The sequence below is a fragment of the Natator depressus genome, chromosome 26, assembly GCF_965152275.1.
Source record: "Natator depressus isolate rNatDep1 chromosome 26, rNatDep2.hap1, whole genome shotgun sequence".
NCBI lineage: Eukaryota > Metazoa > Chordata > Testudines > Cheloniidae > Natator > Natator depressus.
The window spans coordinates 6,078,613-6,091,693 of NC_134259.1; the positions used below are offsets into that span (position 1 = coordinate 6,078,613).

Genomic DNA, 13,081 nt, shown 5'->3' on the forward strand with positions numbered 1-13,081 from the left:
GAAGATTCCAGGCCTCACTCTCCTGGCTGGCGGGGGACTGCTGCAAAGGCAGCGCACGCAGCCCCCATCGGGACATTGTGAGTCGTTCAGCGGCAGCCAGTCTGGCTCGTTTGGGAACACCGACTTCAGAAGGGAGGCTCCACCTAGTCTTCCTCAGTGGAGGAGGGTGAAGTACTGAAGAGAGGGGCTGGGTGCTTAAAGTAAGAAAAAAGCGTAGGTGGGTGGAGAGAATCCTGAAAGCATCCCATCAGGGAAGCTGAGGAACCCCTGGGAGGGGAAGGTGTGGCTAATTTTCTCTGAAATTTCCCCAGCAATGTAGTATACTTCTCCATGTACAAGCTCAAAGTCACACACCAAAGGGTCTAAGGCTGTGTCTACTCTACAGTTTATGTCGGTAGAACTCACGTTGCTCAGGGATGTGAATAAATCACCCCTCTGAGTGACATAAATTACACGGGCATAAGCACCGGTGTGGACAGTGCTATGTCGGCGGGACAGCTTCTCCCACCAACATAGCTTCTGCCACTCGCAGAGGTGGTCTTGTTACGCTGACAGGAGAGCGCTCTCCTATTGGCATAGAGCGTCTTCACCAGATGTGCATTGACGCAGCTGCGCCACTGCAGCGCTGTACATGTAGACGTGCTCTAATTCTCCTCCGCATGCACAGGAGAGTTGCAGATAAATCCACCAGGCAATGGGGAATACAGCCCAATGAGATTTGCAAGATTTACAGATTTTCTGTAGTCCCCTCTGAAAGTAAGATGCAGAGGGGATCGTCCGACTGGATCAGACCATGTGATTTCTAATCTAGGGCTGCAGCTGTGCTTTTATCTATTCTCCTGTATAATAACGTCCCCCCCCCCCCCCCCCCCGCCAGCAAAATGCTAAGTTTCCTAACAAATCTTGGCCACTCTTGCTCCCTCATCAGACAAAGACCAGAAAAAATGGAGGAGGGCTATCAATCTCAGGAATTTAAATGGAAATAAGCATAGACTGCAACAAAACACATGGTAACACCCTCCACTTGAGGACCGCAAAACACTAATCAGGCTTCCTAAGACCTCTCTCAGGTAGATAGGGAAAACACATGAATATTTTCAACCACCACTGAAATGCAGCTGCTTCTGGGGATATGAACAGCTGCTGTTCAACATTGCACAGCAATCTCCAGTGATGGTTTAGGACAGGAAGTAAGGAAAAAGCTGTATGCAACTGAAAGTGGAGGGGAAGTTGGAGGGGGCGCAATGTATTTACCCACAATGTACATGGTCAGGAACTCAGGGTTAACACTCAGACTCCTGCAGAAAGTGCCATGGGCTCTCAAATAACTATAAGGGGTCAGACTAGGGCTCACGGAAAAATTTCTGTTGAAACTGGTTTTCAACCAAAAATTGGGTTTCCAACTCAACAACGTTTTTCATGAAAAGCGTCCGCTTTCCAAGGAAAAATTTGATTTTTCATCAAAAAACCCAACGCTGCGTTAAGTTCACCTTAATTAGGTGACGGGAGCTTTCTCAGCAAAGTGCTGAAAACCCTCAATTCCCACTCCCAACACACACCATCTGGGCCCTTGTCTGCATTAGCAACACTCCGGCAGCTGCCAGCAGTGGGGCAGCTACAATGTTTGTAGCAACAGTGGAAGCACTAGTGAAGACGGGGGGTAGGTGCTTCTCGCACAGTATGATTCAATGCTGTTCTGTGCACCTTTTCCTGACATAACAGTAAAAATGCCCAAGCCCCTTCTACACTAGCAACCTTAGGCAGCTGATGAAATATGGGTAACAATTCTGCTAATATAGATGTGTCCTTGCAAGAAGTGGGCAACACCTCATAGGATCAGGGCATAAGAGAAATTATTCACTGCATGCTGACAGTGTGCTTGGTGCTGTACAATGCCTTAGTGAAAAACCTATACACCCACCGAACATCCACGTCTCAGATAGCTGAATCAGGAGTCCGAGACTGTCACAGCCTTAAAAAAAACCCCTATGACCATATACAATGCACCAGCAAGTGTCCAAGGAGCAGGGGGGAATTCCAGCCCCAGCCCTCACAGGTGAGAGATGCAGGAACACAAGACACAGTTGGAATTAATATATCACATCACTCTGGATGTCTTGCTGTACTACACGGTGTCCATGGAAACCGCATGCACCGTCCCACCCCACTCCCCCTTCTTTATAAGAACTCATAGCAACCACTCCAAACAGAACACTAATGCGAAAGGAAAAAATTATTCAAATGGATCACAAACAGCTTATGTTAAGAGAGATACTGCGCCAAATTCTGTGTTGACTTCTGCCCATGAAGCTCCATTGGGAGGTCAGTGGGATTGCCTGGGGCATGCAGCAGCACAGAATTTGGCTTAGAGTATTGGACACCTCTGAAATCAACTGAAAAATATACAGACTTAACCCTGGGTTTCACTCCGCCCCAACAAAGCTACAGGGCACAAACCAACAAAACTGGTCTCACTGTGAGCCCCTATAACAAAGAAAAAACTCATAATGTAACCACGCAGTTTATGTTGCCTCAAACTATAATCCTTAAGTATTTAGTCCTTTTTGATCCAAACCTGCTTCCACTGAGTTCAGTGGTGCAGTACGAAGCCCACAGACTGTAAGCTCTTTGGGGCATGGACTGTCTTTATCCCTTGTGTCTTCTGCAGAGCCAAGGCCAGTGTCAGTGCTCAACAAATGCAATAATAATGTCAGAAGTTACTCTCCCACCCGCTCCAAGATGATAATGAAAAAGCTAATGATATTTTACTCACCCATCAAAAGAGAATTACTCACGCCAGGTGCGTGGGCGAACAGAATTTTGCAAGGCTGTTTTAGGCCCTGACTATGCTACAAAAATAACCATTTTAAGCGTGGTTGGGAAAGATGGTTGTGGCTTAACTCTGTTATAAGATTGGTTTTTAGTCACCCGTATGGAACACCACCACCACCAAATCATGTGATAACCATATTAGAGTTAAAAGAGGGTGCTCACATAGTTTTTTCTGTACACACAGGTAAGAAAAAATTATGGCTCTGATCCTGCAAGCTGGTGCACATGGAGGGGACCCCTGAGCCTGTGTGGACCACCACGGATTCCAGTGGCTCAGGGGTTCAACTTACACAGACTAATTTGCAGGATCAGGGGCTACATTATAACACAGGTAACTACATTTCACTATGGTGTTTAAACATGAGTACTTCTGTAGTGCATGTGACCATCTGTGCTATAAAATCAAGTATCTAGGTATATGTACGAAGTAATTATCTATGTAGCTATTTGTACCTTGCTCACCACTTTGGTATCCAAGAGCTTTTTTTGATCAAATTTTATCAGATACTAAGGGTCAAATGCTGGTTTCACTGGGAGTTCTGCCATATACATCAATGAGACCATGATCTGGGCTTTAGAAAATACCCTTGTTTGCTTTTCTCTAGAACTCATTGATCAAACAGGTGCTAGCCTGCTATCATTATAAAGAAATTCTGTTTAAATTCCATCATGAAAAGTGGCATTTGGCAGAAAAGCCCTCAGTGCATGGGACACGGAGAATCAGCTCCCCTCTCATCCCTAGAAATGGGCCTTCTAGTGCAGAGGTAACAGCGCTTCTCTTGCAGAGACAGAAGACTGCATTCTCCAGAGCTGTCAGGTCTGCACTAGGTTCCCTACAGAACTAAGTTCACTCCAAAAAGGTGACAAAGAAGAATTCCGGGTTGAGACCAAGTTTAAAAAATGTCAGCATACAAGGTATTTTGTGGGGAAAGTAGGCAAGTTAGCAGTTATAACCCATTGAAAATGGAGGCTTAGTCTAAAAAGTACCTTCTTAACTGTAACTGAAGTATCCCTAGACTGTAAGAAGCTAGAAATAAAGCTCTTTGGGGCAGGGACTGTCTCTTTGTATGTGTTTGCACAGCACCTAGGAAGATAGGGTCGTGATACTGATCAGGACTCGGGGCGTGACTGTAATATTAATAATGTTAATAAATAATAAATGTTTATGCTGGAACCTGAACATGCCTGTCATTTCCCACCTGTTCCCAAATATACTTCCTCCCAGGACCTCTGGAGTAGATGGGGTTCAGTGATCTACAAAACTGTGATTTATTGCACTACATGAGCTAATCATCAGCCTTTACACACACACACAAAATCATTTGGAAAATGGATTAACATGGAAGTCTTGTTAGATCAAAACCTGGTAAGGGTTTGGGGAGTTAAATGTCACAGGACTCTACAGTTCAACTCCTAACTTTAAATTAATGTTAGGTGTTTAGTCTAGTTAGTACGCTGGAACTGGAAAACTACCGGAGGAGGTGAAATGTAGCTTGAAAACCCGCTTTTGAGATACAACAGACCAAGATTTTAAGTATTTTCTTCCATAACTACAAGTACCCTTTAGATTATAAATAGATGCTTGCATTGTAACTGAAGAGGAAAAAACAGAAACCACTGGCCCCCAGTAATGGTCCCAGTACAGCCCAAGTCACTCACGTTTGCTTTTAGAGAATGGAGGTCAGAAGATCAGTTCTGTATTTTCTACTCTTTCCCCCAAAGTGACCTGGGATCTTTAAATTTCACCCGTGACAGCCACAGGAATAGAGCTCACTTTAATATGTCATCTGAGGGACAATACCTCTAGCCATACAGCCCCCACCTGAGTATGGCCCTGAAATATCAGCACAGGAGAGGAAATCCAGATCCTGGTTTGGAACTTGAGTGGAGACCTCCTGGTCTCAAAGTGTGTTGCCACCTAGCCACACACAGCAACTTGCTGTCTTCCATTCCTCACCTGTAAACCTGCAGAAAAAGTGCTTAACTGCCTATCAATGCTGCGGTGACAGAGCCACTTAAATACCTGCTACACCACAAATACTCACTCCAAAGGGCTAAGCAGTGGCACAATTTCTGACAGCACCAGCAACCAAGCTACAACTTCTCAACACAGTCTCTTGGGCAGCTCATTTAGGAGAATATAATCCAAGCAAGACACAAAATCTTAATGATGCCAATGTGGGTCACAGAAGGATCAAGATTCAAAACTACCTACATAAAATATCGCTCCCCAAACAAGCCTAATTCTGCTCTAATTAAAGTTGGCCCTAAAACATGGTAGAGAAAACGTCATCTAGTCATAACCAGGTGCGGAAGTCAGGAGATCTAGATTCGATTCCTGCTTCTGTCACAGATTAGTTATGAGGTCTCTGGCAAGTCACATCCTCTCTGGGTCTCAATTTCCCCATTTGATCCCAAGGATTCCAGTGTGCTTTATAAACATTAATTAAGCCTCGCAATACCTATGCAAGGCAACTATTATCTCCATTTTACAGATGAGGAAAATGAGGAAGAAAGACTAGGCGACCTTTCTCAAAGCCACACACTGAGACAGCGATAGAGCCAGAAATAAAACTTTGTAGCATCATGACTCAGTCCCTTTCTCTAATCACTAGGGTAAACCTCCCGCTAACCTTTGAAACAGTACATTCCACACTGCGGACATGCATCTGATGAAGGCCATTGTTGGAGAGAGGCAGCACGCTCAAACTAAACAAATAGTGATATATCGGTTAAACAAAGAAAACTCTCCGTCTTGCATGTTTGGAACAAGGCTCATCCTCTCTTTATGCAGAACTCCCAGCAAGCGAAGTGATATAAATGTTAGACATTTTTTACCCTGACATTTGGGAAGCAGGGCACAATCCCCTAGACAATAGATCCCCTCTGATATGCATGTTGTTCTACAGAAGAATTTGTTACTGCCTGGCTCGTTCACAATCACCGCAGCCTAAATGGTCCAAGTGTGACCTCAGGAATCTTCCTACATCAGAGGCTGCACGTCAGTAAGACCCTTTCCCCTCCGAAGACGTACTGAATTCCAGACCTAAGTGAATGACACAATTCATTCAATAAGCGGCAGCACGACTTCACATTGGCCATATCTGCATGAATTAGCGACTATTACAGTTGGCATGGCCTGCCAGCCATTGACAACCGAACTGAGAGCGATTGTCTGCGTTATACGCAGACTAACCTCCTCAGAGTTCAGGTCTCTCACATTCATGTGGAAATGGGGCCACAACACGCGCAAAGACTGACGCTGATCTGTTGTGGAGGAAGAAAGGGGAATCACAGATTTCAGTCGAGTAACCCCACCCTTGACAATGACCCCTCATTCCTATCCCAGCAAAAGATGAAAAATTCATCTCCCAATCACATGGCTCAGCGGGAACCATGGTTAAGCTATGCTCTACCATGGCTTTCCCGGATGGCTCCATCCTGAGTGTCTGTCTTCACTGCAGTATTAGCGCAGGTGACTTCTGTTGAGTTACCCTCGTTCGGGTGAGAACGGCCACACCACACAATAATCCTCATGCTGCTGTGTCCACACTGACACTGCCCTCACTTGTGTGTTGTGCTAGGATTTCTGGGGGCATATCCCATGGTTCCAAACTGCAGTAAACTGAACTGCTCCAGGAACTCCTTCTCAGGGAATTACAGGAGAACTCATCTGTCCTTTCTGGGCACAGGAATGGGGTTGTGGGAAAGGACCAGCGACACTCGAGTGGCTCTAGCCTGAGTCCACACTACACAAGTGGCCGTGTTAATAGCTGATGACTTGTGCTAATCTGAACTTTAGCTTGTACCACCTGACAGGCCAGTGAACTCAAGTGAAAAGCACCATCATGCTCAGTCTAGGGGTACGTCCACACTGCAATGTAAGCCCAGGGCTAGTGAAACGTGAGTCAGCAGACCCTGGGTTTGAGCACCTACACTGATTGTCAATCCTACATTAGGAATTTTCTAACCTGGTCCCAAAACTGGGGTTCAAGCATCTACACTGCAGTACACAGACCTGAGTGCAATCAATCATATCCCAGCTTTCCCACTGCCCTCCCGCCATGTGGCTGCTCTAGCTCTTTGTTGTGCAGTTTGGGAAAATCTGACTGTCCACTAAAATTGACTGTCCAAAGGTCCAAGAAAGCCAGGCCGTGGGAACGTGGGAGACTTTTGGCCGACTCCCAGAGCCTGGGTCCAGTGGGGCTGCATCTACACTGCAAAGTAATAGGGCTTGAACCCTGGGTCCCGGACTCCCAGTTTGACTCAGGCTTGGACCCTTCACCCTTGTGGGGTCCTGGGACCCTGGGTTAGAATGATTTGGGTATAGATGGAAGGGAGGTTAGGCTTGAGCCTAAGTCTGAACCTTGGGTTTATGCTGAAGTGTAAGTGCACCTAACTGTTTTTGTGTGGGGACGTGACCTGAGTTATAACCGGGATCCTAGTTTTCTGTGATAAAAATACCCAAATCCTCCGATTAAAAAACCCATAAAAATCCACTTTTTTCGCTATTTAAAGGAAACGCTGACCTTTCGTTTCTCTAGCCACAATATATATAGGTATCAGTTGACACAATGTTTTATTGATATATTTACAATTTTTAAGCTGACAGCCCGAGCACCGTTGCCTGGGGCTGACATCCCAAGCCCTGCCCTGCCCATTTCCCTGATTATCTGAATTTTTGATTATCCAAGCTGGCCCCATTCCTAATTAGATTGGACAATCAGGGTTCTACTGCATATGGTTTTATTTTCTCACAAAATGTAAAAACTAAAGAGTCTCTCTAAGAACACAACTTCTGCATTTTTCCATGGCAAATGGATTTCTAGGCTCCCTGGTTATAACTCATGTTAACTTTGTAGTGAAGGCAAATCCTTAGTGTAGATAGGAGGTTAACATGCAGTTATGCTCTGAAAAGAGAATTCACAAATGACATGATAAAATTCTCTGTTTACTGTCAGTTATTTCTGATCAGACTGGACTGGCTCAGTTTGAATGTTTCGTTTCTAACCGTCAGCTCTACAGACTCACCAGAGATCTGAGGGTCAAGCTGAGTTCTTTCTGGCTCATTTCTCACCACCAATAGATTCTGCATGCCAAATTTTCCCTTCAGTTATACCTGTGCTATCGTATTGTCTTCAAAGGAGTTACAAAGCTGTAATTTGGCAGCATTTAGCCCTGTACTGTACTTCATTAATAACGATGTTTACGATACCTGAGCCATCTGGTTTTATTAGCTCCGCAGTGCTAACAGGTGTAAAATGTAGCAAAAACTGATTCTCAGTATACAGGGAGTAAATCTGCTGAGCCAGGTGCTATTTTCAGTTATTTTTCTGACCACAGCCACATTTAAAAGCGCGTTTACAGACAAAGACTAAAGATTATTTGTCTATCTGCCAGCCCTGCAAACTCAATCTGGGATCTCAGAATCAAGCTAAATTCTCTCTTTCTTCTTACATCAGCATACATCTACTTCTAACTATTTTGGCTCTGCATGACTAATACGATTGGAAAAATTGCTTAGGGCAGTAAAAATATTTTTAATTAAATGACCAACACACACGACAAGAACTGTGGATGTGATCTGTCCCATAACGTTTTAGGAGTCTTGTACAGAGTTTTTAGCAAATCTGACAAACACACACAGAGGAATTTTTTTAAAGTTTTTTGTTTGGAGTTAAAGGCCCTTCAACAATATTTACAAACCAAGCATCCCGTCATTGTGTGAATGCATGAGAATCTCCAAGTGAAACTATCTATTATTGCCCAGGCTGAACAGAACTAAAAAAGTAGAAGTGCATAAATGGATAAAAAAAAATACAGGAGGCTTTTACTCTCCTTCCATTTTTAACAATCAAAGGAGTGAAAGTTAAGGACATTTTAAGTAATATGACTTTTAATGTGACACGGTCCCCTTAACTTTAGGCAGATTTATAAATGTTTGCTTTTAGGATGCAGCCATTTATAGCATAGAACACAGACGATGCAGTGGTGTCACTGAAAGCGCAGGTGGAGTGATTCTGTGTTGTGCAATTTGAGTAGTAAGACTGATAGAGGGTGAAATGAATTGATTACTTTAAAATTAAGTGCAGCAATAGGTGTTTCTATGTATAATTTATCACAATAAAGTGATGCATGAGTCAGGACTAAAAATACACTGATTAGGCTACCTGGACTATAAAGTATGTATTCCTTACATAGCCTGCTAGCCATCTATAGGGCAGTATAATCAAGAAGATGATTCTGTTAATCTATCCATGCCATTTGTCTTCAAGGCAGATCTGCTGACTTTATGGATACAGAAAATTTCTCCTGTTGTCCTTGAAGAGCCAATATAAACACAGCAGAGCGAGCTGGAGTCTCTTACAACAAAAGTTGTCAGCAAACTTCTGATCCTAGAATCTTTAGTACTTATGGTGACAGTAGGAGGCAGAGAGAACACTGCTGGATTTTTCAACTCACAACTTGAATTTGTGGTGCTAGCAGCTAGGAAAAAAAAAAATCAAATATTTGACTTGTAAACTGAGACCATTTGAGCAGGAATCAGTGAACAAGAATAATTACAAAACCCAACAAGGGTTTCTAAGCAAAACTTTATGCGGGGAAATGGAGGTCAGAAGAATCTAAGCAGAAATGCTGCACATTGATCTGTTACAAAGCAGGAAATCGCGTTTTGTAGCCGGACAAGTAACTTATATTTAGAAAATCATTCTGGATAGCTGAGTAATTAAAGCAGGTATGCATGTATACTGATGATGCGCGTACGTGACAAGGCTTGGTTTAAATGTGTCCATCAAATGATTTTTGAACATTACAATAAACATTTGAAATGCCTCAGATAGATAAATACCAATAATCTTAAAGAGAATAATCAGTTATTTTAATTTATTGCAAATAAAGCGTACAGTCATTTGAAACCATGAGTGTGAAGGGCTGCATTAGTGTTTCAAGTATCTGATCACAGATCCATTTTCATTAATAACAGAAGCACAGACAAAGCAAAAGAGTACATTTATTTTATAATCATATTTGCAATAGGCAAGGAGAGTAGGTAAGGAGGAGGATGCAGTCAGAGAGAAGGGAGAGATGATTAAGAGGGGGGGAACCAGGAAGGAAGGGAAGGGTGTGTGTCTGGGTAAATAATAAGATGTTAAGTGAGTACTATCCTACTTTTGAGAAAACCAATCTCATTTTTGGGCAGGATGCCCAAAGCATATATGCACATTGCTGAACTCTGGTCCTTACTCAATCCATCCCCTCCCTTCTGTTTGCTACTGTCCCATCTATGGCATTAATTGATCTTTAACTATTCATGGTAAATAGGCCCAATGGCCTGTGATGGGATGTTAGATGGGGTGGGATCTGAGTTACTACAGAGACTTCTTTCCTGGGTATCTGGTTGGTAAATCTTGCCCACATGCTCAGGGTTCAGCTGATCGCCATATTTGGGGTCGGGAAGGAATTTTCCTCCAGGGCAGATTGGAAGAGGCCCTGGGGTTTTCTCTCTGTCCTCTGCAGCATGGGGCACGGGTCACTTGCTGGAGGATTCTCTGCACCTTGAAGTCTTTAAACCACGATTTGAGGACTTCAATAGCACAGACATAGGTGAGAGGTTTATTGCAGGAGTGGGTGGGTGAGATTCTGTGGCCTGCATTGTGCAGGGGGTCAGACTAGATGATCACAATGGTCCCTTCTGACCTTAATATTTATAAGTCTATCTAACATTAGGCCCCAAACCCACAAACATTTACACATGGTTAACTTTACACATTAGTAGAGCCTCTGAAGTCAGTGATGGGGCCTTAGATAATAAACTCTTTGGGGCTGGAAATATACCTATGCATGCATCTGTATAGCACAATGATGGCCTGATCCTGCTTGGAGCTTCTTAGTAAGTACATATTCTTTAGGTCAGAGACCGTATCTTCCAAATTGTTCGGTGAAGTATCTAACACATTTACTTTAACGCACAAACATTCATAAATAACAATGCTTAACATTCCCAAGCTAAGATGAGGTATGCTGCCGGGCCTGTTACAAAGGCAGGAAGCCTTCCCACGAGGAAACTGGACAGCATTGCTAGATCACACACAGAGTACATACAAAACCCCATCCCCCAGTCTGTATTGTTATTATATTTTAATGTTGACATTATGAGGTGCAAATAATGTCTGTATCACAAACATATTGAAATCCACTTGAGAGGCAAGATACAAGTTCAAGTGACTTCAGATAGTTCTAAACCCAAAGTAGGTTTTATAAAACCTATTAATAGACTGTTTCGGGCATTTAAAAAACTAGCAAAAAAAGTTTTGTTTTGATGTAAGCCTTCCTCTGCTGTGTTTACATTACAGACATTGTTATGCAAGTACAGTATATAAATAAATAAGAATTTGGGACCAGATCCAAAACCCTTTGAAGTCTATAGGTGCCTTTCCATGGACTTCAAGATGTGTTGGATCAGACCATTAAGCCCCTAAAACTTGTTTCTCTTCCATAGACCAAGAGCTGCTTCACCAAGGGGAGCCAAGTTGCAGAGTAGCAGCTGTGTTAGGCTGTACCCGCAAAAAGAAAAGGAGGACTTGTGGCACCTTAAAGACTAACTTTTTAAAGGGGGAGCCAAGTATCAGTCTCGTTTTCTATCAGGGGGAATTAATGTGCAGAAGGGAAGCAACTCTCACACCAGAGCGGAGAGCAGCAGAACTAGGAACTCAGGCTGTTGGATTCTCAGACCCTTGCCCTGTCTGCAGCAGCCTGGTGCTGGGGGGGGGGGGGGGGGGGGGCTGAGAGTGAAAGGGACTAAAAGAAAGTGAAACTAACCAGGCCACTTTCACTCTCCAAAGGGAGTAACAAACACCGGTGGCGAGAAGTAAACAACCACCCCACGTACACTGGGTCACACAGGACGGTAGGCGAGGCAGCTTCCCGGCCCCCCCGCCCCCAAAACGGTAACAAACTTGACATCACAGCACTTTGCTGCAAGGGAGACAGGTGCGGGAGCTGGGGGGGGGTGGACACGAGTGGGGCGCGGACAGCAAGTCAGTAGCGGATGCAAGGGGGGCGGGGGGAGAAGGTCTGGGGTAGAGGAAACGGGGAGGGAAGGGCCCGGAGCACCGGGGGGAGGGGGGGGAAGAGAAGGGGAGGAGAGAAGGGCCCGGAGCACCGGGGGGAGGGGGGAAGAGAAGGGGGAAGAGAGAAGGGCCCGGAGCACCGGGGGGAAGAGGGGGGGGGAGGAGAAGGGGGAAGAGAGAAGGGCCCGGAGCACCGGGGGGAAGAGGGGGGGGGAGGAGAAGGGGGAAGAGAGAAGGGCCCGGAGCACCGGGGGGAAGAGGGGGGGGGAGGAGGAGGGGGGGTGAAGGGAAGGGCTCGGAGCACCGGGGGGAAGAGGGGGGGGGGAGGAGAAGGGGGAAGAGCTCGGAGCACCGGGGGGGAGAGGAGGGGGGGGAAGGGAAGGGCTCGGAGCACCGGGGGGGAGGGGGGAAGGGCGCGGACGGGGCGCCCCGGGCGGGTCCGGGGGGCCGCGGAGACCCAGCGCGGAGGAGACGGGCCGACGGCAGAGACGGGCCGGGGCCGGGGCCGGGGCCGGGGCCGGGAGCAGGACCAGCGCCTCCCGGGGCTGCACTCACCAGCTCATGGTCCCCTCCGGCCCCGGCTTTCTCCCGGAAGCGCTTGTCCTTTGGCCCCGCCCCCTCCGGAAGCGAGGTAGGCGGCACGCTCGACGGCGTGACGTCACTCACGGCCTGGGGGCGGAGCCAGCTGGAAGTTCTCACGCTGCCTCTTGGGCAGGCCGAGCCGCGGCGTCAGAGGCTGTGTCGTGATGTCACAGTGTAGCATTGTGATGTCACCACGTGGAGCCGTGCTTTGGTGCTGTGATGTCACCGTCCAGTGCCATGACATCACTGGGCTGCGCTGGGGAGAGGCTGCGCCCGGTGTACCAGGCAAGGCTGGCCTGCGGCCGCCCTGCCATCACCCTGCTCCCTGGGGCGTCCCAGTCACACAGGGCCGCGCTCACATTGCAGTGACCCCCCAGCAGCCCTCCCCCGAGCCGCTCCAGGGCCTGGCTTTGGGGAACAGCCCCCGGGGACAGGGGTCGGCAACCTTGCAGAAGCATGCGCCGAGTCTTCATGTGTTCACGCTCAGTTTAAGGTTTCCCGTGCAAGTCATACATTTTAACGTTTTTAGAAGGTTGCTTTCTATCAGTCTATAATATATAACTCAACTATTGTTGTGGTTAAAGTAAATAAGGTTT

General features: G+C 46.1%; 1 protein-coding gene across 1 annotated transcript in view; it reads right to left on the reverse strand.

Annotated features, from left to right (window-relative positions):
* BIN3 (bridging integrator 3) overlaps nt 1–12,531 on the reverse strand; it is a 55,838-nt gene extending 43,307 nt beyond the window's left edge. Inside the window, exon 1 of the mRNA XM_074940257.1 lies at nt 12,459–12,531. Coding sequence (XP_074796358.1) covers nt 12,459–12,466 — 8 coding nt within the window. The 5' untranslated portion in view covers nt 12,467–12,531. The remainder of the gene's footprint in view (nt 1–12,458) is intronic.
* Nucleotides 12,532–13,081: the final 550 nt, after the last annotated feature.